Source organism: Musca domestica, unplaced genomic scaffold (assembly GCF_030504385.1).
Source record: "Musca domestica strain aabys unplaced genomic scaffold, Musca_domestica.polishedcontigs.V.1.1 76, whole genome shotgun sequence".
Lineage (NCBI taxonomy): Eukaryota > Metazoa > Arthropoda > Insecta > Diptera > Muscidae > Musca > Musca domestica.
Window position 1 is genome coordinate 336,747 of NW_026712396.1, and position 25,727 is coordinate 362,473.

Here is a 25,727-nt window from a genome sequence, read left to right on the forward strand (position 1 = left end):
CCGGGGCCAGCATTAGCTGTATAGGGGCCGATTTCGCAAAGCAAAATTTTTCTAAATTTAGTTCTTTCGTTAAATGCAAATCCCACGTGCGAACAGCTGATGGGGCTTCACAAAAAGTTGTGGGTTGGTTAAATGTAAACGTTTCGTTTCAAGATAACACCCAAAATCTCAATATTTTCATTATACCGTCGATATCCCAGAGATTAATACTAGGCATTGACTTCTGGAAGAGCTTCCAACTAATGCCAAATATATTTAACTCTTCTGATATAATTGACAAGACCCTTTTTAGTCTCTCTTCAGTGGAATCTCCTGTGGATCTAAACCAAACTTATGATACCCAACCTTCAAACCCTATCGAACTAGAAGATAGTTCTTACTCTTTTCCTTTAAGTTCCAGCGAACGTCGACAGTTAACCACCGTCATATCGATGTTTCCAAATTTTGCCAAGGAAGGTCTAGGTAGGACGAAGTTAATAAAACATGACATAGATGTTGGTAATTCGAAACCTATAAAGCAGCGATTCTACCCAGTTTCCCCAGCTGTGGAGAAACTCATATATCAAGAGGTAGACCGCATGTTGTCTTTAGGGGTTATCGAAAAATCAAGTTCACCATGGAGTTCGCCCATGAGGCTTGTCCTTAAGCCAAATAAAGTCCGACTATGTCTAGATGCCAGGAAAATAAATATGGCGACCAAAAAGGATGCGTATCCTTTACCATCCATTGAAGGCATATTCGCACGTTTACCTAAGGCTAATATAATTTCAAAATTGGACCTTAAGGACGCCTATTGGCAAATTGGACTTACTGACGAAGCAAAAGCCATCACTGCATTCACAGTCCCTGGTAGACCACTCTACCAGTTTGTGGTCATGCCATTTGGATTGTGCAATGCACCCCAAACAATGTGCAGGCTTATGGATGAATTAATTCCTGCAGATTTGAAAACCTGTGTGTTTGGCTATCTTGATGACCTCATCATCGTTTCAGATAAATTTTCTGAACATTTAACTGTCCTTGTCCGTATTGCAGAACAATTTCGAAAGGCAAATCTGACTTTAAACGTAGCCAAGAGTCACTTTGGCGTAACTCGGGTAAAATACCTGGGTTACGTGATTGGAGACGGCGGAATCACCACAGACCCGGAAAAAATTAGTTCCATTTTAAACTGGCCAATTCCAAAAACCATTCGGCAAGTCAGGGGATTTTTAGGAATTGCCGGATGGTATAGGAGGTTTATTGAAAATTTTTCGACCATTGTCTTTCCAATAACGGAGACTATATCCAACAAAAAGAAATTTCTGTGGACCTCAGAGGCACAGCAAGCGTTTGAGAAAATCAAATCCTTACTCTGTTCGGCCCCAGTGCTGACGAACCCCGACTTCGCAAAAAAGTTTTACTTGCATTGCGATGCAAGCGATTTTGGTATCGGGGCGGTTTTAATACAACTGGACGATCAGGGGAATGAAAAACCGATAGCTTTTATGAGCAAAAAGCTAAATTCTGCTCAAAGAAACTACAGCGTAACAGAGCGAGAATGCTTAGCTGCTGTAGAGGCTATCCAAAGATTTCGCTGTTATCTTGAGCTGCAAGAATTCGAAGTGATAACAGATCATTCGAGTCTTGTATGGCTCATGAGGCAGCCCAATCTTTCGGGAAGACTTGCTCGTTGGGTTCTTAAATTACAGTCCTTTAAATTCTCAATCAGCCATCGCCGGGGTAAGTACAATGTAGTTCCCGATGCGCTCTCTCGAATACCAAATTTTGAGATAGCCGATCTGAACATGGAACAACCCGAAATAGACTTGCAATCGTCAATGTTTGAGAGTCCAGAATATGTCAGCCTTCGAGAAAAAATTAAAGCTTCTCCAGAGAAATATCCTGATATAAATGTTGTGGATCAATTTGTCTACATTCGGACCCAGCATTACGATGGCATAGAAGGCAATGAAGAAACGTGTTGGAAATTATGGGTACCTGAAGGTCTTCGAAAAGATCTGATTCGCAAATATCATAATTCTCCTATTTCCTCTCATGGAGGTATGTCAAAAACTATAGACCTCTTAAAACGACTTTTCTTCTGGCCTGGCCTTATCCGCGATGTGAGAGATTTGATTCGAAATTGCGACATATGCAAATCATCCAAGGCTCCAAATTTTGTTATGAAGCCGGAGATGGGTCGTCAACCAATTTCAGAAAGACCTTTTCAGAGGATCTACATAGACCTATTAGGTCCGTATCCTCGTAGCAAAAACGGAAACATAGGAGTTTTGATCGTCCTCGATCATTTCTCCAAATTCCATTGGTTACATCCTCTTAAAAAATTCACGTCCAAACTGATCAAAGACTTTTTGGAAAAGGACATATTTCATTGTTATGGAGTACCAGAAATTGTTGTTAGCGATAATGGATCGCAATTTAAAGCAAACGATCTTTGCGCATACTTTACTTCACTGGGTATTAAACACCTCTATACCGCTTTATATTCACCCCAAAGTAATGCGTCCGAGAGGGTAAACCGCTCTTTGCTAGTAGGAATACGTGCGTATTTAAAACAAGACCATTCTAGATGGGACGAGAATCTCAGTGCAATAAGTTGCAGCTTAAGAAATTCTAGACACTCAGCTATAAAAATATCTCCTTACCATGTACTCTTTGGCATAGATATGGTTACTCATGCATCACAATATACCCTTTTGAAAGAGCTCAAAGTGATGGATGATCCATCATTTCTATTAAATCGAGAAGATAACATGCAATTAATAAGGCGTAATCTTCAGAAACATGTCAAAGATGCTTACACTCAAAACCAATCTCGATATAATCTGAGGACGAGACCTTCCAATTACAAAGTAGGTCAACAAATCTGGCGAAGGAATTTCGTACAGAGTAGCAGCGAAAAGCGATTCAATGCCAAATTTGCCCCCCTGTTCGTGAAAGCTCGCATCAGAGAAAAGTCTGGAAGTAATTATTATATATTAGAAGACTTAGAGGGAAAATTAGTGGGCACTTTCCATGCCAAAGATTTAAGGGAATAAATAGCTACACATATATAGGTACATATATCATCGAAATGCATAAACAAAAAATATATCTTTTTCTGGCTAATCTGATTCTCATAGAGCCATATTATCCAGTTTTGTAATGATATATTGATGACCAATTCTAATTTAGTATTTACTTTCTCATTTAAACAAATATATACCTTACAGCAATTTTTGTAGCATGCGATCTTTTTTTTTTGGTATAGTTTTGTGCACTTACTAGATTGCCTTGTTTTCAGCCTTGTGTTGAAAACTCCGACAGAACCTCATCATTTTGTTTTCTTCTTTTCTTTCCTGAGCATTTCACTCAAGAGCAACATCGATCTAATAGACTTAACTAAAAGTCGAGCCCTCTTATCTCTAAGAGATATATGTGAGAAAATTTCACATTTTGCCCTAATGGAATTTTTATTGGAAACATGGTACTTCATATAGAGGATGCAACTTAAGATCTCAATTTTTAATATCCGAAAAATTACCCAAATCCCTAAAATAGGGAAATTAAAATATATCAAAATTTATAAACTTCCGCGTCTATATTTAAGGAGATTTTTTTTGAAGTATTTGCTTGAGTACGAACGGGTACAAAGTATTGTGTTAGTTTCGATAACGTACAATCTACGTATTTATCGGTTAGCAGGTACACCTGTTATCGCTAGGAGATGGAAACAGGCCCCTACGCTATTGAAGAGAAATATGTATACTTCCTTTTCCTCGTGATTTATAAAAGCTACCAGACGTGTCTACCAGCATTCAATTTTTCTAACTCCAAATCCGAGTTACATTATCTGAAATTATCGTTACCATCTTGAAAAAGTATAAATTTTTCCTGAATTAAATTTGATTTTGATTGCTATCAGAAAGCTATTGCTGGAGGTATGGTATTAAAATCCTTATATTTTGCCTTTTAACAGAGTTTCAAAGGAAATATTTTCTCCCGCAATTCCCTTTCTATAGATTTTATTTGGGTTTCTATACAATATCCTTGGCTAATCCTAGCATCTGTAAACCATTAAACAATCTCCGGCTAATATAGCTTATCGCTATTTACAAAAATGAAAAGGCTCCAAATTGTCGACAATATCTGAAACCTAGGAGAAGGTTCACGTTAATCCTTGGGACCAACTAAATACTCGGCGATCCCAAAACACATTTTTCCCGTCATTTCGCCCAAGAGTCTAAACTCACAATATTTCCCCAGTCAACTTGGAGTGCAAAGAAAAAAAAAAAAACACACGGTCCGAATCCCTAATTTTAAGAGCACGAAAGCTCCCAGAGAAAAAAACTGCCTCACTAATTCGATGCCCGATCTATCACTCCGTAGTCTCCTCCATTTCCCGAGGATTTTCAGTTGTCTCGGACATATGCAAGAATGCGCATCGAAACATAAGTGACGTGTAGTGCTAAAGAACGGGAGAATATCGAAAAAAAAAAAACATACACCCAGAATTACTAAGAGCATTAGAATATTAAATATGAAAGAAAATTATGGTAATGGAAACGTTTAAATACTAGTGATATTTTATTCTGGCAATATGTAAAACATCGTCGTTCGTAAATATACATACATTTTTTTTAACAGCCCCCACAACAAAGGATTGAACTTGCTGAGGCCTCAACAACATCAATTTCTTTGGGTGAGTACAGTTTCATAATATTATCTGCTAAACTAGAAGACAAGAACTTTATTGGAGGACAGAAAGAAATATTACGTAAAAAAAAAAAAAAAAAAAAAACAACAACACTGTTTTAAACAAAATTACAACAACAAACATAGTTATCATTGATTACGGTCAATTTAGAGAAAAAGTCACCAATCAAGTTCTTCTCTTATTTCTTTTTATGCATATTTGCGAGTTACCTTTTGTTCTGCCTATTGCTATTGCCACCTATGCATTATTATTATGGTTTGTTTTGATCTCCTAATTTGATCTCCGTTCGGATGACCTAGTTTTTTTTTCTTGCTCTCTTTCAATACTTAAGAATAACCAAATATGAGACAAAACAAAATATGTTACCATTCACAATAATCTTTTGTTTTCTTATTATATTTTATTAAATTGCCCTCCTTTAAATTTTATAATGATATTTTATCATCTCAGTAATTATGAAACTATTGTTAGGAATAAAAACAAAACAAATTAAATACCTAACCTAGATCTAGAAAACAAATCCCTATCAGTATGCTTAAATATATATTTAATCCACCTGATATGAAACAACAAATTTATTTCTAAGTACTATATACCTACAAAACAATGAATTAACATTTAACCAGATAATAAAAAATTAGGCATTTGTTGATTTTTCATAGTGTGAATTCTAGAAGTTCGTTCTAACCCCAAGTTATATGCAAATGTATGAATTGTATCCAAAGCATTTTATAAATGGGTTGAAATAAAAATATATCTTTTACCATGAATTGCTAAACATATCATCGGGTTTCTTATAAGGTAAAGCTGGGTTAGGCAATCTCTCTTGTGGGTCCCTAAAACAATTTTAAGTGGTACAGGTTGGTGTGGGTGAGAGATGGACCTAATAACATCTAAGGTTCCAATTCCGTTTAATTTGAGCATGTCTATTTGTTTTCCTCATATTTCTCATAGGCAGTCCGGTGGGGCATTTTTTTTATTTATCCTGACTGTCCTGGTCCATTATAAATTAGATTTAATAGTTGTTCTTTTGTACTTCGGGAGTCTATAAAAATATGTATCTGTATACAACAGTGTGCCTAAAAATGACGGACAAGAACTCCCCTTAAACCGACTGATCGCTAGCGATATCAAAGGCTCCCATCGTCTTTCATCTTTGGTGCATTGGAGGCGAACGTTGTTTGTCACCTTGATTAGAACATTACAGTACACATCATGTGACCACTTGTTGGTCTGGGTCTAGTCGGGGTCTCGAACACGGACTTTCGGGTCAAAAATCTGGGGTCCCAGGTCCGTCCCCCAAGAAAAAAATAGTTTCCCGGGATCATGGTTAAAATACCTACCACTGAAAAAATTTTCGAAAAAATTGAAGAGTTTTTACTAAACTAGAGTTAAGGCGTAGATTTTTATATGTTTTCTTATACGACACCAAACGGAGGTTATGTTTTTTCAATATTTTTTACAAATTTGAATGATTTTTCATTCAAAATTTTCAATTTCAAAATTGGTTTGACAGTTCATTGTCCCAGCAGCTGTGTCGATACGAATTCTTATATTCTTCTACTATGGTATTTAGTTTTCTTCCTCCACAACCACTTATTTATATCCAAACTTTAATTGATATGTAAATTTCTGCCAACTTAGACATTATACAACATTAAAATAATAATTTATTAATAATAAGAATACATAATAAAAAAAAAATACAATACATGATGGTCTTCTAATTCTAATTTCTAGCATTCACATCGGAATGTTTACGTCTCATGTGTTTATAAAAATTCGATAAGTCCGTAAATTTCTTTGGGCAATGTTCGCAGGCATGCTCCTTTACGCCCGTATGCACCTTCAAATGGGCACTCAATGCACTGCGAAAACGAAAACGTTTATCACAATATGTACACTGTAATGGCGTCTCGCCCGTGTGTACACGTTCGTGGGTGACACATTCCATGCGGGTACGAAAGGTTTTTGGACAATATTTACATGAAAATGGTTTGATGTCGGTGTGAACCATTTGATGACGTTCCAAAATTGTACCCGTTTTAAAGCTATCAGGAGAGGAGGAAATAATTTAGAAAAAACTTGTGAATATGATACCTTTTAAAAAAATGACTGTACTTACTTCTTATGGCAAATATGACACTCATATTGCTTGTCGGAATTATGCGTCAAAATGTGCGATTCCAAATGGGCCTTACTAAAGAATTGCTTGTCACATTGTTTACAGGAGAATTCTCGTTTATCTGTAAATAAAAGAAGACAGATTTAATATGAAGTACAACACAGTTCTATGATAATGCCTGGTAAGTACAAATAAAGTGGGATCATAGAACACGAACTGGGCTTATGATCCGTAACAACTGGACTACTTGTTGGGGCATATAATCTACATACTTCTAGCGTTTTCAAAAACTTACGGCTATGTGTTAGTTCATGATTAATCAGACTCCTCTTCCACGTATATTCCTTGTTGCAATACTGGCATTTATATTTCTCCTTATTTCCCTTCTCAGCATGATGATGCTTGACATGGGTTTGCAGACCATTAGTGGAATGGAAATTCCGACAGCATTGTTTGCATGGCAACACCTCAGGATACTGAGACAATTGTGGGCAGACACGTGCGCGATGGTTTGCATATTGCACAAAATCCTTAAATGGCATATCACAGGCATCACATTTCAATTTCAAGGCTGGATGATGTTTCATGCGTATGAGGTTGAGAAAGAAGCTATAATGTGTCATTAGCTTCTTACAATCATAACATTTATATTGCATATCGGCAAAATTAGCTATATAATGAGTGGCATTGACATGTTTGAACAAGTCCATGGGTGTTATGGCTTTGTAATCACACGAGCTGCACAGAAATGGATATGATGTCCAGTGGGATAGCTGCAAGTGTGGCGGTAGTGTTGAGAAGTCCTGTGAAAAAACCAATAATTGATATTATTCTTTTAAAAAATGTTCTTAACCATTCTACTGACCTTATTCCCATCTGTTCCTTCATTGGCAAAATCGTCTTCCTCCTCGACCTCTTGAATTTCCATTTCATCGACAATACTCTCTTCCACGAACACTTGACGTTCACTATCAGTTTGTTCAGCTAAACATTCATCTTTTGTTCCGGCATTTATATGAACATCTTGGTCTTCAATATCATAACCTTGGGATGTTTCATCCTCCACATAGCTGTTGGCTTCGTCGTTATTACTAATTTTATTATTGCCATATTCTGACACACTCTGTAATTGAATTTGGTCACCATCATCTTTGGCCATATCTAAAATCGTGTAGACTTCCTCAAGATATCCATCGTTGTCATTGTCACTAGCAGCGGACTCATGAGCCACGACTATTTCCGTTTCATTGGATGCAGACGATGCATGTATGGTTGCGGGGATTTCTACATCAACTCTTTCAGGTTTTACTTTAACCGCTGTCTTTTTTGTCATCATTCTTGACTTCGAATGACCTTGACTTCTTCTGGGTACAGCCTTCACGGTAGCCTTTTCCTGTTTTACAATGGGTTTAATTCTATTAACCAATTTTTCTTTTGGTCTTTCGGCTTCTTTGAATATAGTTTGGTTTTCCGTACGTGCCTCCGCAGATTGTTTTGGTACTTGCTCCGTCTCCAAAGGCCCATTTCTATCATCTTCTTCATTTTCATTATCCTCTTCAGCCGCGGGATAAATTGTCTCCAAAGCCTCCTGAGCATCCTTCACTTTCATATAAAACTTGTAGCAGTCATTCAAAGATTCCACACATTCCCGACAAATTTGTTTTGGCTTTGGATCCTTCATTTTTATCTCAACCTGACAGCAAACCTTTGCCTTTTGACAAATATCATTGGTTTCATCATTGATGGTGACCAAATAGTCGGGTTTCTTTAATGACGCACAAAGGCGGCATAGATAAATCATTTTTCCTTCTATACTGGATACTGGAGAGCTGCTTGCTTCTGGGTTCCTTGGCGCGTGGGAAACCGAAATGAAAGACGTCCCTAACAAAACAAATAACAAAGGCAAAAAGGAATGTCCGATAAAAAGTAAAGGAAAAGCAAAATCAACGACTATATCTGTTGTTTACGTGTTTACGAATGAGTGTAATGCATAACAGAGTACATCTATTGTTTACGAAGGATACCATGAGGAAAAAGCAATCATCTGGAAGCATTCATTAAAATGAGGCGCGGAGCTAGTTGTTCTTCTTCTTTTTCTTTTGTTAAATGTTGCCACATGTTTTTAAACATGATTAGAGTTGATGTTGATTGCTTGAAATTTTGGTAAGAATTGTTACTAGACTAAAAGCTTACAAAAAATATAAAAATATTTTTACATTGAAATGTTGTCATAACAAAAAAAAAATGTCCGGAAAACACTCTATAAAAAACTATTAAAATCTCTCTCGAGTCGCTTTCGCTTACAGAGGACTTCCCGTAACAATATTCAACAATTGTGACAAATTTTAAGGTAACCAAAGTGACCTTATGTTGTTTTTTCTGGATTTGGTTATATGGATTAACTCCAATATTTCATTCATGTTTTTTGGCTTTTCCCCAAAGTAAGAATTCAGTAAAACAATTGTAATGTAAACAATATCAATTGTTGCAAGCTTTAAAAGTCTACTTCACATAATAACACACCAGTACAGGTTTGTTTTTTTTTATTTTCCGACACTTTCATAAAGAGCGACAAATGTGATCGATAATGTATACTCCACTTAACCCAACAATCACCACAAAGCTACGTTACGTATATGGGGTACTAATTTTGTCCTATTTTTTAAATATTGCTATCGAACATTAGTGAATGCCAAAAATAAGAAGAAGAAGAGCAACGACAAGCGCGATTTTTGCCAAGTTTCATTTTAAATTCCAGCCATTTTGTGCAAGTTTTGATAATTTTTTAATAAAAGAAAACGAAAAATAAACAACTTTTTAAAAGATGTGGAATAATTTCGAACAATCACCATTGGAAGATGAAACTATTTCAAATGCTTTCTCTTCTCGGGGAATATTTCGCATTACAAGCGAGGATGAGGTGAGTGTTAAGGAACTTTGCATTTATGATGTTGTTTATTTTGTTATCCTTTGGCTACTTCTTGTGTAGATTTTACATCATCCCCATGTCCAAGCTTCGGTGCAAAATAAACGAATGGTTGTGGCCGTGGATAAAAGTATTTTCCTGCTGGAAGATGAACTTGTGGCCAAGTGTTTTGTGTTATCCTTTAATGCAAATATTGATGTTCTGGCCATATCACATACAGGCAATTTAATTGTCTGTGGTTTAAGTGATGGTGAAATTCATGGCATCTATATCAAGGGTTTACCCTTGTTTAGCCAATCCATTAAAGTGGAGGACGTTCATGTTGTGGGCGGGAAAACTTTTGCTGGTATCCAACAGGTGGGCAATACCTTTTGTGTAACATGCACAAATGGCAGTGTGTACAGGTGAGTTTATTGGGATATGTTAAATTTATGCTTTTTACACTTTTTTAATTTTTCAGCCTGACTGAAATCGATGAAAGTCCTTTGGAGGATAAACTTAACGCTTCATTGGTCGAGAACGACATAACAGATTTGGAGAAACATTTTGCAATTGTTTGTTTGAAACGCTTGTTCACCATAAGGGGTTTGAATGAAATCACTGCAGCCTTGCTGATCACTCAAAATATGGATTATGTTGATAGCAAGCAAATGGAACCCCTTGTAATAGCCGGAACCTATAATGCAGTATATCTGAGATCATCACCAGATGACATAGTACGTTTGAATATTCCGGAAATGTATCAGGGAGTTAAGGAAATCTATAATTTGGAAAACTTCATGTAAGTTGCTTTGAAGACTTAAGGGTTATAGGATGGATTATAAAATGTTTAATATTCCTAGTGTTATCCTTACCAATTCCGGTCATTTGCTGGAACTTTGTCCCTATACCAAACTTTTGTTGGATACCTCGGAAATAACAGATCCTCCCTTGCTAATAGACAACTTAATTGTTATGGATTGTAATGATGAGCATATTGAATTCTTGATTCTTACCAAGCACACCAAACAAGAGGAACGTTGTATCAAAATTGTGGACTATCCAGGTAAGGCCAAAATGTTTTAGAGGACTGTATTTTAGACTCATCCATATTTACTTTTCAAAGGTCTCAAATGTCACAATGAATTGGATGTATCGGAACATTCATGGCTTGTTCAACAACCAAAATGTTCTGTGAATTTGTATTACTTATCTGGTGGCGAATGTAATTCGAATGATTTACCAACCATTTTGGAAATGATATTGGTCTCTGAAACCCATCCCAGTGAACGTTTCAAGAAATTAATTGCCAAAGGTCATTTGGAAGAGGCTGAGGATTTTGGACGGCAATTTGAGCTGTGCTTACAGCCGATTTATGAGGCGAAGGCAAAGAAAATTTTAGTTGAAATGAATTCATTGGGCGATGTGAGTATAATATTCAACATTCAAAAATGATATTTAATCTGAAATTTTCACCAGAATAACCCGGAGCTATTAAATGATTTGTTTGCAAATCTTATGGAACTTTTACATAAAATCGAAAACAAAGAATTCTTCCGGCAAAATCGTATGTTTAACATACCATCCCGAAAGATTTTGGAGAAATATCTTAAGGAAGTTCTTAATCATTTGGATGAAGAGGTAGATGAAAACATTTCGAAACTATTTTCTTATTTTACACAATTTTTATATAATTTGCAGATGGATGAACAGCATATTTTGGAAATTGTTGAGCAGCTGGATCGTCTAAAAACATTGGCCATACTCGATCCATATGAAGTCAATATGGAATGGCAAAAATTTGTCTATCATCCGAATTTAATCAAGTACATAAATTCTCTATTTAAAACTGATATGTCAATGGCATCTTTAATATGGAAACGCCATTCATGTGCCATATTACCACAACTAAATGAAAATGAATTGAGAAAGCTGTTGAGTTTAATACCCAGCGATACGAAACCCTTCAATATTTTACAGTGGCTAAGGCAATTTGTACCGGTTGTCAGCAATACCCATCCGAACATAATGCCGTTTATAACAGATTGGAGCATAGAAAAGACCCGGTCGCTACAATATGCCGAACACTGGCCTGAAATCGGCTTGGAATTTTCAACAAAAGTCACGGAAATATTTGAAGATATCCAATTTATGCATTCCGATGTACGGCGTCAGCATGAACGTAATATTTCGAAATTACGTGACTTGGTTAATGCCCTACAGGATTTGTTTGTTCTGAAGAAGAGTTACAATCTGATTTTCACATTGGATAACTATTTGCAGGTGGGTCGTAGATTTGTAAGGTATCCTTACATTGCTTAACAATATGTAATGTAAATGTATCCTCTTTTTCCACAGGATAGCATTGATGAAACGGCCAAATGTATTTTACTACGTGTCCATTTGGATAATTTAAAAAGTTTGGTAAATGATTTCCTTTATCCCATATATCAAGAAAAAGGCAAATCCCCGGTAGCAGCCATAAGGCGCTACATTTGTCAATTGGTTGCTAGTCGAAATTCCTTCTCCACTTGGCTAGAGAGATCGGTGGCCTGCATTGATCTTCTGCACAATGAAGATGATCGCTTGGAATCGGCGTTGTTGGTGTTACAGGTGACCAAGAGAAGACAGTTAAAATGTTCCCAAATTATAATAATTTTAAATTATATTTTATAGAATTCTCCCGTTCCATGGCCAGATACCGTTGACCCCTTAATTAAATTACGCTATTCAACTCATCCCTTGGCCCTTAAAATCAACACAGAATATGAAATACAAGTTATCAAAATTATGAAGGCAAAATATAATTGGCCCACTGACTGTGCATCGGATATGAATTTAAATTTGTTTATGTTTCGTATTATAAAAATGGATCTACCCGATATGTTGGATGACATACGTATCCTAACAAAGGCGGCGCCAGAAATTGCTACCGCTGCCAATTTTAATTGTTGCTATCAAATGGTGCGCAAGGGCAAACCCGATGTTGCATGTGATTTTTTCAAATCTCTCAAGGCAGATATTAATCCGAAACATGCTACAGAGGTTGCAGAGTTGTTTGCGGTGAGTTTGAGAATTTGTTGCAGATTTGTGCATGAATTCTTAGTTGAAACTAATTCTTTCTTAAAACTTGTTAAAAAAAAATAATTGATAAAAGAAATTGTATTTCTTAACATTGTTCTTATGCACTTCCAGGAGGTTTTGGAACAATCGCCCACCCCCCTAACCGACGAGGGCATAGTGGAGCAAAAGAATCTTATAGAATTCTTTAAATTCATTACACCCAAAACCTGTCCCACAGCCCAGAAACGTTTGAAGGCCATTCAAAATCGTTTTATACTACGACACAAATATGATTTACAGATCAACGATGTTATTGATTTGGCACCCTATCAAAATCGTTTACATCTGCTAAGCATGGCTCTGGAAAATGTTATTAAACGTAGCCAGGAAACCGATAATGTTTGCAATTATTTTGTGGGTGAAATTTCCGATTTGGCCAGTGCTTTGGATTTATCGAAAATGTTTGTGGTTAAACGTTTGTGTCAACGTACCAAATGCCTGATAATAACCTGTGCCATAACCTACAACATGTTGGACATAGTCGATTGTAATAAGGAAAATAAAAATGATTTTGTAGAATTGGCATTGGAGTTATTGGCCCAACAAATACAGCTAACAAAGAGCTCACAAAACTCAAGTACTTTGGCAGCTTTGCTCAATGATAATGATCCCTTGGCTTTTCCTCTGGCCTATGAGTTGTTGGTACGAGCCTCTGTTGTGGAGACGGGTCAAATAAGTGAACTAGCTGAATTAATAAATTATGTACGAATTGCAACCACCGGCTACAGTTCAGGTGCCATTTCCCAGTTTTATGAAAATCGTGAAAAAGAAATATCCCAATTGATTTGCGAGGCCATAGATGCTTCGGAAATTACAGTGGGCGAAATAACCCTGAATTTCTCCACAAATTTAAATAACTCATTTGATATAAAACAGGAAATCAAACCCAAGAAAAGATATTCAGTTTCGGTATTTGATGATGTGGCACCATTGCCAACTCAAGCCTCTCAAACCAAGGTATAGTGGAAACATTCAAACAATATATATCTAAAATTAATTACTTTTCCCCGATCGTTTTAGGTCAATCACAGCGAACACATTCACATTGTAAAATTTGTTTCGCGCACCCTACTCTTTCTCATTGTCCAGGCGCCGCCCACTAACCATTTGCTAATAAAATTAAAAGAATTTATTTTCGGTTCTAATTTGGATATAAAAATCGATGTTGACAGTGCCAAAGATGATTTCTTTGTATCATTGGAACATCTGATTAAAAATAAAATGCACACTGTCTGGTATACCATGGCCCAATATGTGCTTGACTATCAACGACGTCACAATTGTAAATTGATTAATTGTGATTTTGTTTCGCTGCAAATGGGAAGGGTATTTCGCCATTTGTTGTCACAAAAAGATGTTAATTTCTTGGGTAGGTCTTAAACCTCTTCATACAGTTTGAGACATTAAAATATGCTAATATATATTTTTATGATTTCTTATAGATTTGTTTATCATGCTCATTTCCGATCCTCATGCAACAATGTTATTGGAGAAACTAGAACATGATTTAAAAACTGATCAACAAAAAGTCAATTTCCTCATACTATCGGAAATGTATAATGTCCATTCGGAAGATACCATCAATGTAGAGAATATAAGGACAAAGTAAGACATAAATTGGCTATTTAAAATTGTGACATATCTCCCTTTTTATTTTGGCCTCCTAAAACGTCGATTACTTTTCTATAAACTCGAAATTTATTTTTTTTTTAATTTTAATCTTTTTCTTTCAGACGCATCAAACATTTCTATTACATGGAATTTTGCAAACAAGATCCCTCCATTAAGGGTAAATTTAATGCTGATATTGATTCCATAGAGCAGCTGCTAAAAGAATTCCATAACAAACAATTGGATGTTTCTTTGCTGGAAAGAATGAGTGCCGATTTCAATTTGGACTATCAAAAAATGTTGATAGCACAAGTGAGTATTATTTAGCAAATTTATAAATTAAACCAACGGCTTAACTTTGGGGTGAAGACATGTTGACCTTTTAGAAGGCGATGGGTAGATGGTAGGCAGGTTGGCTAAGGAGAAGTATTCACACCTGTCAGACGCCAGCTTGAAATTGGATAAAGCCAAAAAACTTTGCACACCTTTTGAGGGGATATATCTAGTATGCACGCTTCTCAGAATTCTCAAATCAGTCCTCAACAACGAACCGAGCTGAAAATCTGGCAGCTGGCATGCCGTTTAAGAACACCCTTCTACGTATCATTTACAGCTCCCGCCTCGTAACTGTCACTCGCGAATTTCAACCGATGTTCTTTCTAATCAAGTCAATTTCGGCACCCATTCAGAGGTGCTCTTTACCCTCAGCCATATGGCTAGAGAGGGTATATATCCTTTGGTACGGCCAAAACGTGCCTCATAGAAATAACGGTTTTAGACCCTAGGTCTCTTTGGAGCAAATCTGTTTCAGGACATTTGGTGTCGATCTATTGATGTCTGTCCGTTCGTCTGTCTGGCTCTCAAAGGGAGTATCCGATTTGATCCAAACTTGGTACATCGTAGTAATATTATCCAACTTAGATCGAGTTCGGAGATGGGCAATATTGGTCCACTCCTTCTGGTACCTCCCCCACAAAATGTCAACATTAAAAAAAAAAAACAATTATCTGCACAGAAAGAGGAAGGATAATCCCAGTTTGCTCCAACTTTGCAAATCCTAATATTTGCATCAGTGCTAGGTCAGGTGCGAAAATGGACATTATCGGTCCACCCCATCAAGTATCTCACCCACAAAGGTATAACATTTTGAATATTTTTGAAGGTCATAAAACACGAAATTAACATCCGATTCCATGCAGATTTTGTACACTCAATATTTTTATCAACACAAGATCTGTTTAAAGATGGTAGGGATCAGACCATTCCTTCTGATACCTCCCCCACAAAGGGTCAAAGTTTCGAATAACCAAAACGATCATAAAATCCGAAATAAGCATCCGATTCTCTTCAAATTATATACGTCACAATATTTTCGTTTACCCAAGCTCCGGTGTGAAGATGGGATATATCGGTTTACTCCTTCTGAAACCTCCCCTACAAAGGATCAAAATTTTGAATATCCATGAAGCTCATAAAACGCGGAATTAACATCCAATTCCATTAAGCCTTGGCCCATATCAATATATTTCCATCAACATAAGTTCTGTAATAAAAATGGTACATATCGGACCATTTCTTCTGGGGTTTAAGATTTTGAAAACAACTCCCTTCAATATTCACACATCCATCCAATCCATATTTTTCTAACGCAAGATCTGTTGTGAATATGAAATATATATCTGCCAACCCCTTCTGACCCCTGACCCACAAAAGGTCACAATTTCCAATACTCATATCTATCATAAGTTGCGAAACAAGTCGGCGATTTTTTACAGTTTGGTATATCTACATATTTTTCTTAACCAGAAATCTGATATGAATTTGTGGTTTGTCGTATTTAATGATTTCGCATAAAATTGGACATAAATGTTCGATTTCCTCCAAATTTTGCACATACCCATATTTATATCTGTATTAGATGATGTATGAAAATTGAATATATCGGTCCGATATATCTGTTACCTCACGTATAATTTCTACATTTTCCAAAAAATCAGTTCTAGGTCAGATTCGAATTGGTCAATATTGGCCAACTGCTTTGGGACCTCCCCCACAAATGGTCAACAGTTTGAATAATCATAACTCAAGGCTTGGGGTATACATTTGCCGACTTATACTATTTTACTTGTCTTTTCTGTATATTATTTGAATATTTTCTTTCTTTTCAGGTCATAAGCATTCTGCAGGCCCAAGAAATGCAATTCGAAATAAAAATCGATAGTTTTGGTGATGAGGAACTGGTTATGGTTACGACCGTGGACAGTATACGCAATTTGTGTCAGCCGTATATAAATGAAATTAAAAATACCGAATTACTAACATCCAAATTAAAACAATTTATAGATGAGGTAAGCCACCGAATCTAGGCTACATAAATGGACAATTGTTTAATTTATATAAATGTCTTCCACAGATCAACCTTTATTTCTATGAATTATATTTGTGTGTCATTGAAATCCTTTTGTATTTCGAAGCTGTACCCAAAGAAATGCAAGTTTGGACTAGCATATTACATTTCCTCAAACACAAAATGGTGGTGAGACGACGAAATCGCCCTGGCCAGTTGGAAAACGATATGTGGTTTGAGTCGCAAAAAGAAATTGGTGTCTTGCCAAAGATTGCCCGCTATCGTTTGCCGTTCAAACCGATTGTTGAACAACCCCTGAAGGATATTTTAGATTCGGAATTAAATGTGGATAATTGTGAGTCGTGGTTTCCACTCATACAAATGCACACAGTGCTTAAGGGCTCCACAGATATTGCCCACAATTGTGATTATTTTTGTATGTCTGCTGTTAAGAATTCCATTACGGAATACAAGAGTCGTGATGATGGTGAAACATGGCATTTGCAGCCGACGAATAATGCATTCCTTAAATCGATTTTACGTTTGGTCAAACATGTTCACAACCCATCAAAGGCATTTTTGATTTTATACTTTGTTTCCAATTATGCTCCAGATGGGGCTGATCAAGTGGAGGCTTCCTACGAGTGCTATAAATATTGCATAGAACATGAAAAGGAAATAACCGATAGTAAATGCCAGGAGCAAATTATTAAAATCAAACGAAATTTCCCCATATTGAAAACGCAACATTTGTTGTATATCTATGGCCTGACAGATGAGAAAACAATGCGTCTCATTGAAAATCCCACTGAGTTAATATATCATTTGTATCATCATGATATACTCTTGAAGGGAGGAAAATTGGATATAAACACAGTGGTGAAAGAAATTGCCGAATTGCATAACCTAAATTTGGAAACAATACAATTTAAATTGTTACAAAAATGGCTGTCATTTACGGTGGAAACACCAGATGGTACGGTGTTGGATGAGACGTTGTTTGAGGATCAAAATTTGGCAGAAAATGCAAACGAGGATTCGGGGACATCCGCTGAAAATGTCATAAGGTAAAGTGGCATATTTTGGTCATTTTAAAAGTTTATGGGAATGTTTATATTATATATTTTTGTTTTCTTTTAGAGCAAATTATGTCATAAACAGTTGGCCCAAGGAAGTGGCAGTGCAATTTTTGGTAGCCCATATCTTTCCAGCAGATGGGTAAGCATTTTTATTTTTGATTTAAATATGTTCTATATATTAAAAGATTTCCTCTCTTTCAGCACGGTTAACACCTCGAAACAGCTACAAATGTACGAATGCTATTTCAAATTATATGATGGCAGTAAATCGTTCGACAATACATTGAGTCAAAAGCAATATATCACCATTAAATGTGTCCATGAGCTGAAAAAGCTGGGTTACAATTCGAGTTTAGATAAGTTTGCGAATAGCAATAAAATTGACATACTCAAGACAATATGGCAGCGTAATACCCATAATGCCAATACCTTACAGATATTGGCAAATATTTGTTTGGGATTTGATATTTATTTATCGAAAGTTTGGAATGGCATACTGAAACGTATGGTCATGATTGGTATGGTTAAAGAGTTAAATGCCCTGGTGGATTTACTGTCGTGCAAGCCACAATTGTTACATACCGAGGGTTTGATTCTGGCATGGGATTTTGTTCTAATGCATCCATTTAAAAATGCCAATCAAACCAAGTCGGTGGAACAGGAGGAGATATTGCACAAGACTTTGTTCAGACTTCAGGTGAGTGGGAAATTGGAATTTCCTTGTTTTGAATATATTTGATTTGTTTTTTTTATAGAGCTGCCCCGTTGTGCACTCGTTAAATCTATTAAAATTCGCTGAGAATTGTGAACGTCTCAATAGGCCGCATATGGCTGCAATACTTTTAGCATTCTGTCGCAACGAAGAACAAAGAAATCAAATCAAAAGTGTAAGTATAAAATATACAGGGTGAGATGAAAAATCTGCAACCAACTTCAGATTGCTGTCATTTCTAAGCCACTCGTCCGACAGCTGTTAAAATTATTCCAGTGACAGTTCAGTATATTGTTTACAAGCGTACGAAAACATTTTGGTGAGAATTGTCCAGAACATAATATATTCGTGATGGAATTCAAGCGTGATAGCATGATTTCTTTATATTTGGCTGGAAAACCACAAGTGGCTATAGTTAGAGTACTCCAGCATTTTAATGTGAATAAATCGCAATATTACATTCGCAAATATTAAAAAATGAGCTCGGTGTAAAACCATTGAAACTGCAAAAAGTGCAAGAATTTACACCGCAACAAAAGAGCTAAAGATTTTCTTCGCTTGGTCGAAAGTGGTGAACTGCCGAATTTGGTTTTCTTCGATGGGAAAACATTCGTGGTCCAGAAGTTGGTAAACAAACAAAATGATCTTGTTTACTTGCCAAAGAGGTCACCTGAAAATGTGCACCTTCGTTGGCCACTAGTACTCAAGCGCCGACCATGTTGATGGTGTGGGCCGCCATAACAGCCGATTGTCGCTCTCCGCTCGTATTAATCGACAGTGGCATCAGAATAAATGACAAATATTATCGCGAAAATATTCTGAAGGTTGTATTAAAGCCTTGGGCACTCAAACGTTTTGGCCTCAGACTTGGACATTCCAAGAGGACTCAGCACCATCGCACTTATCACGCGCCTCCCAAGAATGGTTACAAAATGAGGTTCCTCGCTTCATTTCCAGCGCACAATGGCCAGCAAAATTTCCAGATACCAATCCATTGGACTATTGTGTCTGGAGTATTTTGAAAAGAAAGGTTGGCACTAAAAAATACCAAAGTGTCGATCACCTTAAGCAATCGCTTCGCCGGGAATGGACCAAAATACCGCAGAACAACATTTGGGCAGCGTGTGACGGTTTTATTGGCCGTTTTAAGGCCATAATTCGTGCCAAAGTTGACCAATTCGAACAAATCTAAACTTATTCTAAAATTTGATGCTATTTCCGACATTTTTTGCTTTCATTCAATAATATTTAACAAAATGTAAAAATTATGCCGTTTGAATTTTTTGCAGTTTTTTTTATCTAACCCTGTATTGAACAATTCCATTCAAAATCATGTTTAATTTTTCTTCATTTCTTTTCATTACAGCTCATCTCAACACGTAACTCGAAAATGCGCCAAGACATTTTAGATTTAGAAGATGCCGGGATCTTACCATTTATTTTGAATTTTGCTCTCAAAGAACTAAAATTGTAATTTTTTTATTAATAGATTTGATTTTTCAACACGCATTTCAGACGCATTAAAAAGGTATTCAACTCATCATTAACCACCCCAATATTATTCCATTTAATTATAATTCCATTAAGTTATGTTTACATAAAGTTATTTTATTTAATATTTTATATATTTATCACTTGAAGATAATAAATCAAATAATTATTATGAATTATTAAAAAAAATATATATAATTTGTTAATTTATTTAATTACACGAATGTTTATGGCTCTACTTTTAAAACAATACATTGTATGTTGAACCTGTCAATGGTAGAAAAAAATTGATAAACAATGTGTTGTTGTTGTTGTAGCAGCTCATACATATGTGTTCGTTCGGTTTCCATTTCTGACTCAGTTCAATCAGGTTCTGTCTCTAAGTCCAGTCTCAAAAAGGATGCAACCTGTATGGGTTGAGTCCATAACGAGACTGGAGTTAGGTGAGTAGGCTTGGCTGGGCAGCGAAATAAGTGCAGCGTGTCATGTGGGCCTGTGCCACATGCTGGGCAGATGTTCTGCACTTCGCCGTTGATCCGGGCCCAGTAGGAATTTAGGCGGCTGCACCATCCGGATCGTAATTGAGCCAAGACTACTCGGGTTTGTCGGGGCAGCTCTCGTTCTTCAGCTGCGACGGGAGGGGGATGGTCTCCTAGCACAGTATTCACTCTATATCCTTCAATGGCTTCTGAGACCGCATTAGAGTGAATACTATTCAGTCCCGCTTGATAGGCCTGTTGATCTAGAGGCTCTCTCTTATACCTCTGTACCTCTCTCTCCAGATCATGAAGGTCTTTCCTAACGTGCCTGGGCGGAGGTTGCCTATCCACAAGATGGTGATTTGGATGGCTTTGTCTATAACACCCAAGCAGGTATTGCATTGACAGCATTTTGTTATGCTGTCGCACCGGTAAGACCTTCGCCTCCTCATGTAGGTGATCGACGGGTGTCATGAGAAGGCACCCTGTTGCGGTTCTAAGGGCGGCATTCTGGCAGGACTGAACATTTTTCCACTGCGTAGCACTGACGTTAGCGGACCACACTGGAGCCGCATAGTTTACCACAGACCGGCCTATCGCGTTGTAAGAGGTCAACAAGGTCTCCTTATCAGCTCCCCAAGTACTGCCGGCCAGAGACTTGAGGACCTTGTTCCTACTTCTAATCTTGTCGCAGATAGCTGTGGTATGCGCGGACGACTTAAAGAGGCTGTCGAATGTGACCCCTAATACCTTGGGGTAGTTGGTGGTCGGAATAATAGCACCATCGACCTGCACATTCAAGGATAGCCCCATCTCCGCAGTCCATGTGGTGAAAAGTGTGGCCGTCGACTTAGTGGCGGATATCTTCATATTCTTCGCAGTGAAAAAGGCGGTAAGATCTACAAGGTAAGCGTTCAACCGATCGCAAATGTCATCAATAATGGGTCCGGACGCCACGAGCGTACAATCATCTGCGTACGTAATAATCTCTATGCCGTCTGGAGGGCGTGGAATTTCAGAAAGGTAGAGGTTAAACAGTTCCGGAGATATCACCCCACCTTGGGGAACTCCCTGTTTAACTCTACGGATGCTCGACTTCTTGTTTCTGAATTCCACGTACGACTGGCGTCCACACATGTAGTTTACTATCCAACGTTTCAAACTTGGCCGGAGGGTGGTAACCCAGCAAATACATAAACAATGTGTATTTATATGTGATGGCCTCCGCCAAATCTTTTAAGCGCTACGTGAGCGATGGTAGTCAAAAAGATTGCTATTTGAAAATTGGCGCAGTAACACGTATGATAGGAGTCGTGAAAAATAGCAGGTTCAACATTACGAAGCAAAAGGCTACTTGCCCAAAGAAATGGAAGTTTGGATCAGCATTTTATGTATCCTCAAACATAAGGTAACAAAATCGCCACGGCCAGTAAGGAAGATGACATGTGATTTCAATCTAAAAACAAATTGGTGACTTGCTAAAGTTTCCCCGCTATCGTTGGCCGTTCAAATCTTTAGTTGAAAAACCCACAATTGCACTGGTTTCGCTAGGATGGGGCTATAATAGTTGGGCAGTGGCAGAGTAAGTCCTCCACCGTCTCAGTTTCTTCCTCGTCCTGACAAAGCCTGCAGTATTCAAGTTCAAGTCCAGCTTCGTCATGGATTTAAGTGACCTTGATCTCCTTTCGGAGTTCACCGGCCAAATCTTTTTGGAGACATTACATCCCCTTCCAGTTAGCCAGTTCTGTTGAAATTTCCCAAGGTAATACTTATGCAATACTTGAAAGAAGTGACATAAGGTGGGCTTCACTGAGCTCTCAATCTGATCTACTTACTCAGATCCTCGTCTGTCCAATTCATCAACCGATTCATTGCCAGATATGTTGCAGTGCCCAGAGTTTGACAAACGATTTAACCTTATCCAAAGCATTCCAGAACTGCCATAGATTTGATTGTAAATGATTTTAGAGCCTTTAGAGCCGCTAGACTATCGACATATATAGTCTTCGGTCCGTCTAGTTCATTAATTCTATTTGCCAGCAGCTTTATGGCCTCCCTGACAGCAAAGATTTCTGCCTGAAAAACGCTACAGTCGTTGTTTAGTTTGAAGGATCGTTGGATACTTAGACTTTCACAGTAGACCCCAGCTCGCGTCCCACTTTCCATCTTTGATCCATCAGTATAGACAGCTATACCGTTAACAGGTGGAGTGTCGCGGATTCAGATGTCTCTGTTAGGTACATATATGGATATCAAGTAGTTCAAAGCTATGGCTAGGTGGTATATAATCGCTAGCTATAGCCTGATTTACTATGCTTCCCACATACTTGAGTAGTGTCCAAAGGGCTGACTCCGCCATTGTCCCAGTTCATTGAGTCGCAGGGCACACCTAGCAACTTGTTCCTCTAGGGTGTCTAGTGCGAATTGGGGTGTGCTCCTAAACGCGCCTGTAATTAGTAGCGATGCCACTCTTTGGACTTTATCAGTGCTTTTACTAAAGGTGGTTTCTCCTAAGGAGAGCCACCAAACAAGCCCCCCATAGGTTTGAATTGGTCGGTAACAGACTCATATTATGTGAGGCCCAGCATTTTCCTATGGAGTTTTTGCAGGAGTAAAGTGCAATTAAGCTCTTCTTCGTTCGCTCCTTGATGTTCCACTTCCAGTTTAGTTTCTGGTCTAGGATGGTACCGAGGTATTTGGCTTCCAAAGAAAGGCTTAGCATAACACCAACAACTATTGGTAGCGAAAAGTCTGGGATTTTCCGCTTCCTTGTGAAGTGTACGAGCTCATTTTTTGATGGGTTCACGCCAAGTATATTGCAGCGTGCCCGAGTTTAACTAAAGCTCCCTGCATAAGATCTGACACAGTTTGCGGGAATTTCCCAGCAATCCGCAAGACCACATCATCGGCGTAAGCCATGACCTCTGTCCCGCCGTGTTCCAGTTCGATTAGAATTTCATTTATCACCAAGAGCCAGAGTAGTGGTGGCAGAACCCCTCCTTGCGGTGTGCCCCTAGTGACTGTTTTCCTAACAGAACACTTCACGACGCTTGAGTTGATGATTCTGCTGCTGAGCATAGCATCAATCCAGCCAACTAGGAGTGGTGGTATGAAGAAGGCGTGGACGTGCAAGGAAAATTTTCTGTCATAGGCTGAGTATCCATTACGAACTTCAAATACCAAATTTGAAACATTTTCGGTGAATAATGTCGCTTAAATCACCAAAATGCCGAAAATAGGTAGGTACAATTATATGTGGGCTGTACCAAATCGTGTCCTGCAGACAAAATTTTATCAACCTACTTCATTTCTTTCGGAAGCTAGAGTGATTTCCACATTTTATGCTGTTCAAGAATATATGTACTTTGTGGGGTCTAAAATGTATATTTCGGGGTGTTACAAACGGAATGACAAACATAATATACCCTCCATACTATAGGTGTGTCTGGTTACTTTTCCTGCAGGAATTGTCCAGTAACTTCTTTCTGAGAGAGTAAGGTAGTTTTATTCTCTTTTGCAAGGAAAATGCGAAAAGTAAACAGACGGTATTCCTGCAGAAGCTTGCAACTAATCAGCTGATCAAATCAAAACAAACCAATTTGTCCCCCATAAGGAGAATTAAAACAAAGGAAGCAATACTAATTTTACAAGTTTTTTAAATAAAAATGTTAGAAATAGTCTTTTATTTTCTTATTACATATTAACATTTACGTTTTTCACATTTTGTAAAGTTTTTCTCCAAAAACTATTAGTCTTTCTAATTCCAAAAAAAATTTTCAAATTGAAAGCACAAAAGTAAATAAACAAACAATAGAAAACATCTGATTGAATGTCGATGAATGAGAAGAAGAAGAGTTGCAAGTGATTGCAAGAAGAAATTTTTCCAGCAAGAATTTGCAAACTCTCACTGAAAGAACTGTCAAAATTTCTCTCTCCAACCGCTCTCTTTTGCAGAACTTTTGGGTTAACAGACGACTTCCAGTAACAATTTGTAACAATTGTTACAAATTTTAGGGTAACCAGACACACCTTATGATGGAGGGTATAGAAATACATGGGTCTGATTTATTTTACGGTAAAAACATTTTTTATTAACAAACATTTTAAAAACACTCTCGTTCAATATCACAACAATAACAATTCAATTCAAATTGAAAACTTTTTAAAGTTCCTTTTCATATCACATTCAGTCTTTTATGAAAGTCTCTCAACAATACCACAACTCCTCGTCGTGCATTTATTTTTAAAATGTTTGCATTTCATAGCGACGATTCATTTCCAATTCATCCATTTCTTGTAGGGGTGTTATATTTTTGCGACGATTCGTCAACATCTTATAAGCCGCCTTTGTGCGTTTGACGGGTCCTAAGACTTTAATGCCGTATAATACTGCCGTGACTAGAGTGACACCCAGCAGAACCATAACAATACCAAATACTAAGTGTTGGGGATTTGCCGTAGAACGAAGATAGACAACTATTTTGTGGGGTTCATCCCCATTGGTTTCGGCACCAGGCAAACAATATTCCTGTTCTGGTGCTAATGTTGGTGTAAAATCATCCGATTCTTCCCATTTCGGATTCAGATGATAATTTTGCAGGCATATACATTTTAAATCACTCGGTTCTGTTGAACTGATGCGCGCACAAAGGGAATTGGGTGGGCAGACGAGTAGAGGTGTATCCAGTGAACAACTTTTTACTATGGAGAAATAGATCAACAACAACAACGAATGACAATTATTAAATTACATTCAATTCACGAATTTTATTTTCGTTGACAATAATTTCACTTACAACGATCATCATAATCATCGTCGTCATTTTCTTTTTCTGCCTCGACCGCCACCATTAACATTAGCCCGTAGCATAATACTATTAAAAGCCTTTGTTCAATCATATCTCTTGTTTGTTTATAATTTTTAATTAGCACTTGCTTCTTTTTTTAATTTTTTATTTTTATTGTTATAGAAAATGCCATGAATACTTCCATGTTGGTTTCAATTACGTTACTGAAAATCAACTAATATTTGAATAGCTGCGACCGTTTGCTTTAGCGTTCTATTTTCCTCGCTCATTCTTTTTCATTGTCATGGAATGGGAGAGAGAGAGGGTATACTTAGTTGTTTATTACGTTTGTAGCATATTAAAAAAAAA

The 25,727-nt window shown here is 37.3% G+C and overlaps 3 protein-coding genes and 1 long non-coding RNA gene across 4 annotated transcripts; 2 read left to right on the plus strand and 2 right to left on the minus strand.

Moving 5' to 3' along the window:
• The first annotated feature begins 3,642 nt into the window (after nt 1–3,642).
• On the plus strand, nt 3,643–5,095 carry LOC131806459 (uncharacterized). The gene is made up of 3 exons (XR_009344047.1): nt 3,643–3,923; nt 4,005–4,538; nt 4,630–5,095. It is a non-coding gene; the product is annotated as an uncharacterized LOC131806459 (long non-coding RNA).
• Nucleotides 5,096–6,393: 1,298 nt separating this feature from the next.
• LOC101900795 (zinc finger and BTB domain-containing protein 17) lies at nt 6,394–8,913 on the minus strand. The gene is made up of 4 exons (XM_005185303.4): nt 7,690–8,913; nt 7,120–7,627; nt 6,825–6,945; nt 6,394–6,750 (listed from the first exon to the last, which is right to left on the minus strand). Exons 1-4 carry the CDS (start codon nt 8,623–8,625, stop codon nt 6,429–6,431), a joined length of 1,887 nt encoding a protein of 628 aa, XP_005185360.1. The 5' UTR covers nt 8,626–8,913; the 3' UTR covers nt 6,394–6,428.
• Nucleotides 8,914–9,526: 613 nt separating this feature from the next.
• Nucleotides 9,527–20,259, plus strand: LOC101899752 (uncharacterized). The gene is made up of 19 exons (XM_011294979.3): nt 9,527–9,744; nt 9,814–10,154; nt 10,211–10,531; nt 10,593–10,795; nt 10,856–11,154; nt 11,209–11,370; nt 11,431–12,012; nt 12,088–12,342; nt 12,406–12,792; nt 12,925–13,809; nt 13,873–14,221; nt 14,295–14,457; nt 14,586–14,775; nt 16,632–16,811; nt 16,877–17,877; nt 17,951–18,028; nt 18,091–18,586; nt 18,645–18,776; nt 19,968–20,259. Exons 1-19 carry the CDS (start codon nt 9,649–9,651, stop codon nt 20,073–20,075), a joined length of 6,228 nt encoding a protein of 2,075 aa, XP_011293281.1. The 5' UTR covers nt 9,527–9,648; the 3' UTR covers nt 20,076–20,259.
• Nucleotides 20,260–24,677: 4,418 nt separating this feature from the next.
• Nucleotides 24,678–25,604, minus strand: LOC101899925 (uncharacterized). The gene is made up of 2 exons (XM_005185298.4): nt 25,368–25,604; nt 24,678–25,272 (listed from the first exon to the last, which is right to left on the minus strand). The coding sequence occupies exons 1-2, from the start codon at nt 25,468–25,470 to the stop codon at nt 24,815–24,817; spliced, it is 561 nt and encodes a 186-aa protein (XP_005185355.1). The 5' UTR covers nt 25,471–25,604; the 3' UTR covers nt 24,678–24,814.
• Between the last annotated feature and the right edge of the window lie 123 nt (nt 25,605–25,727).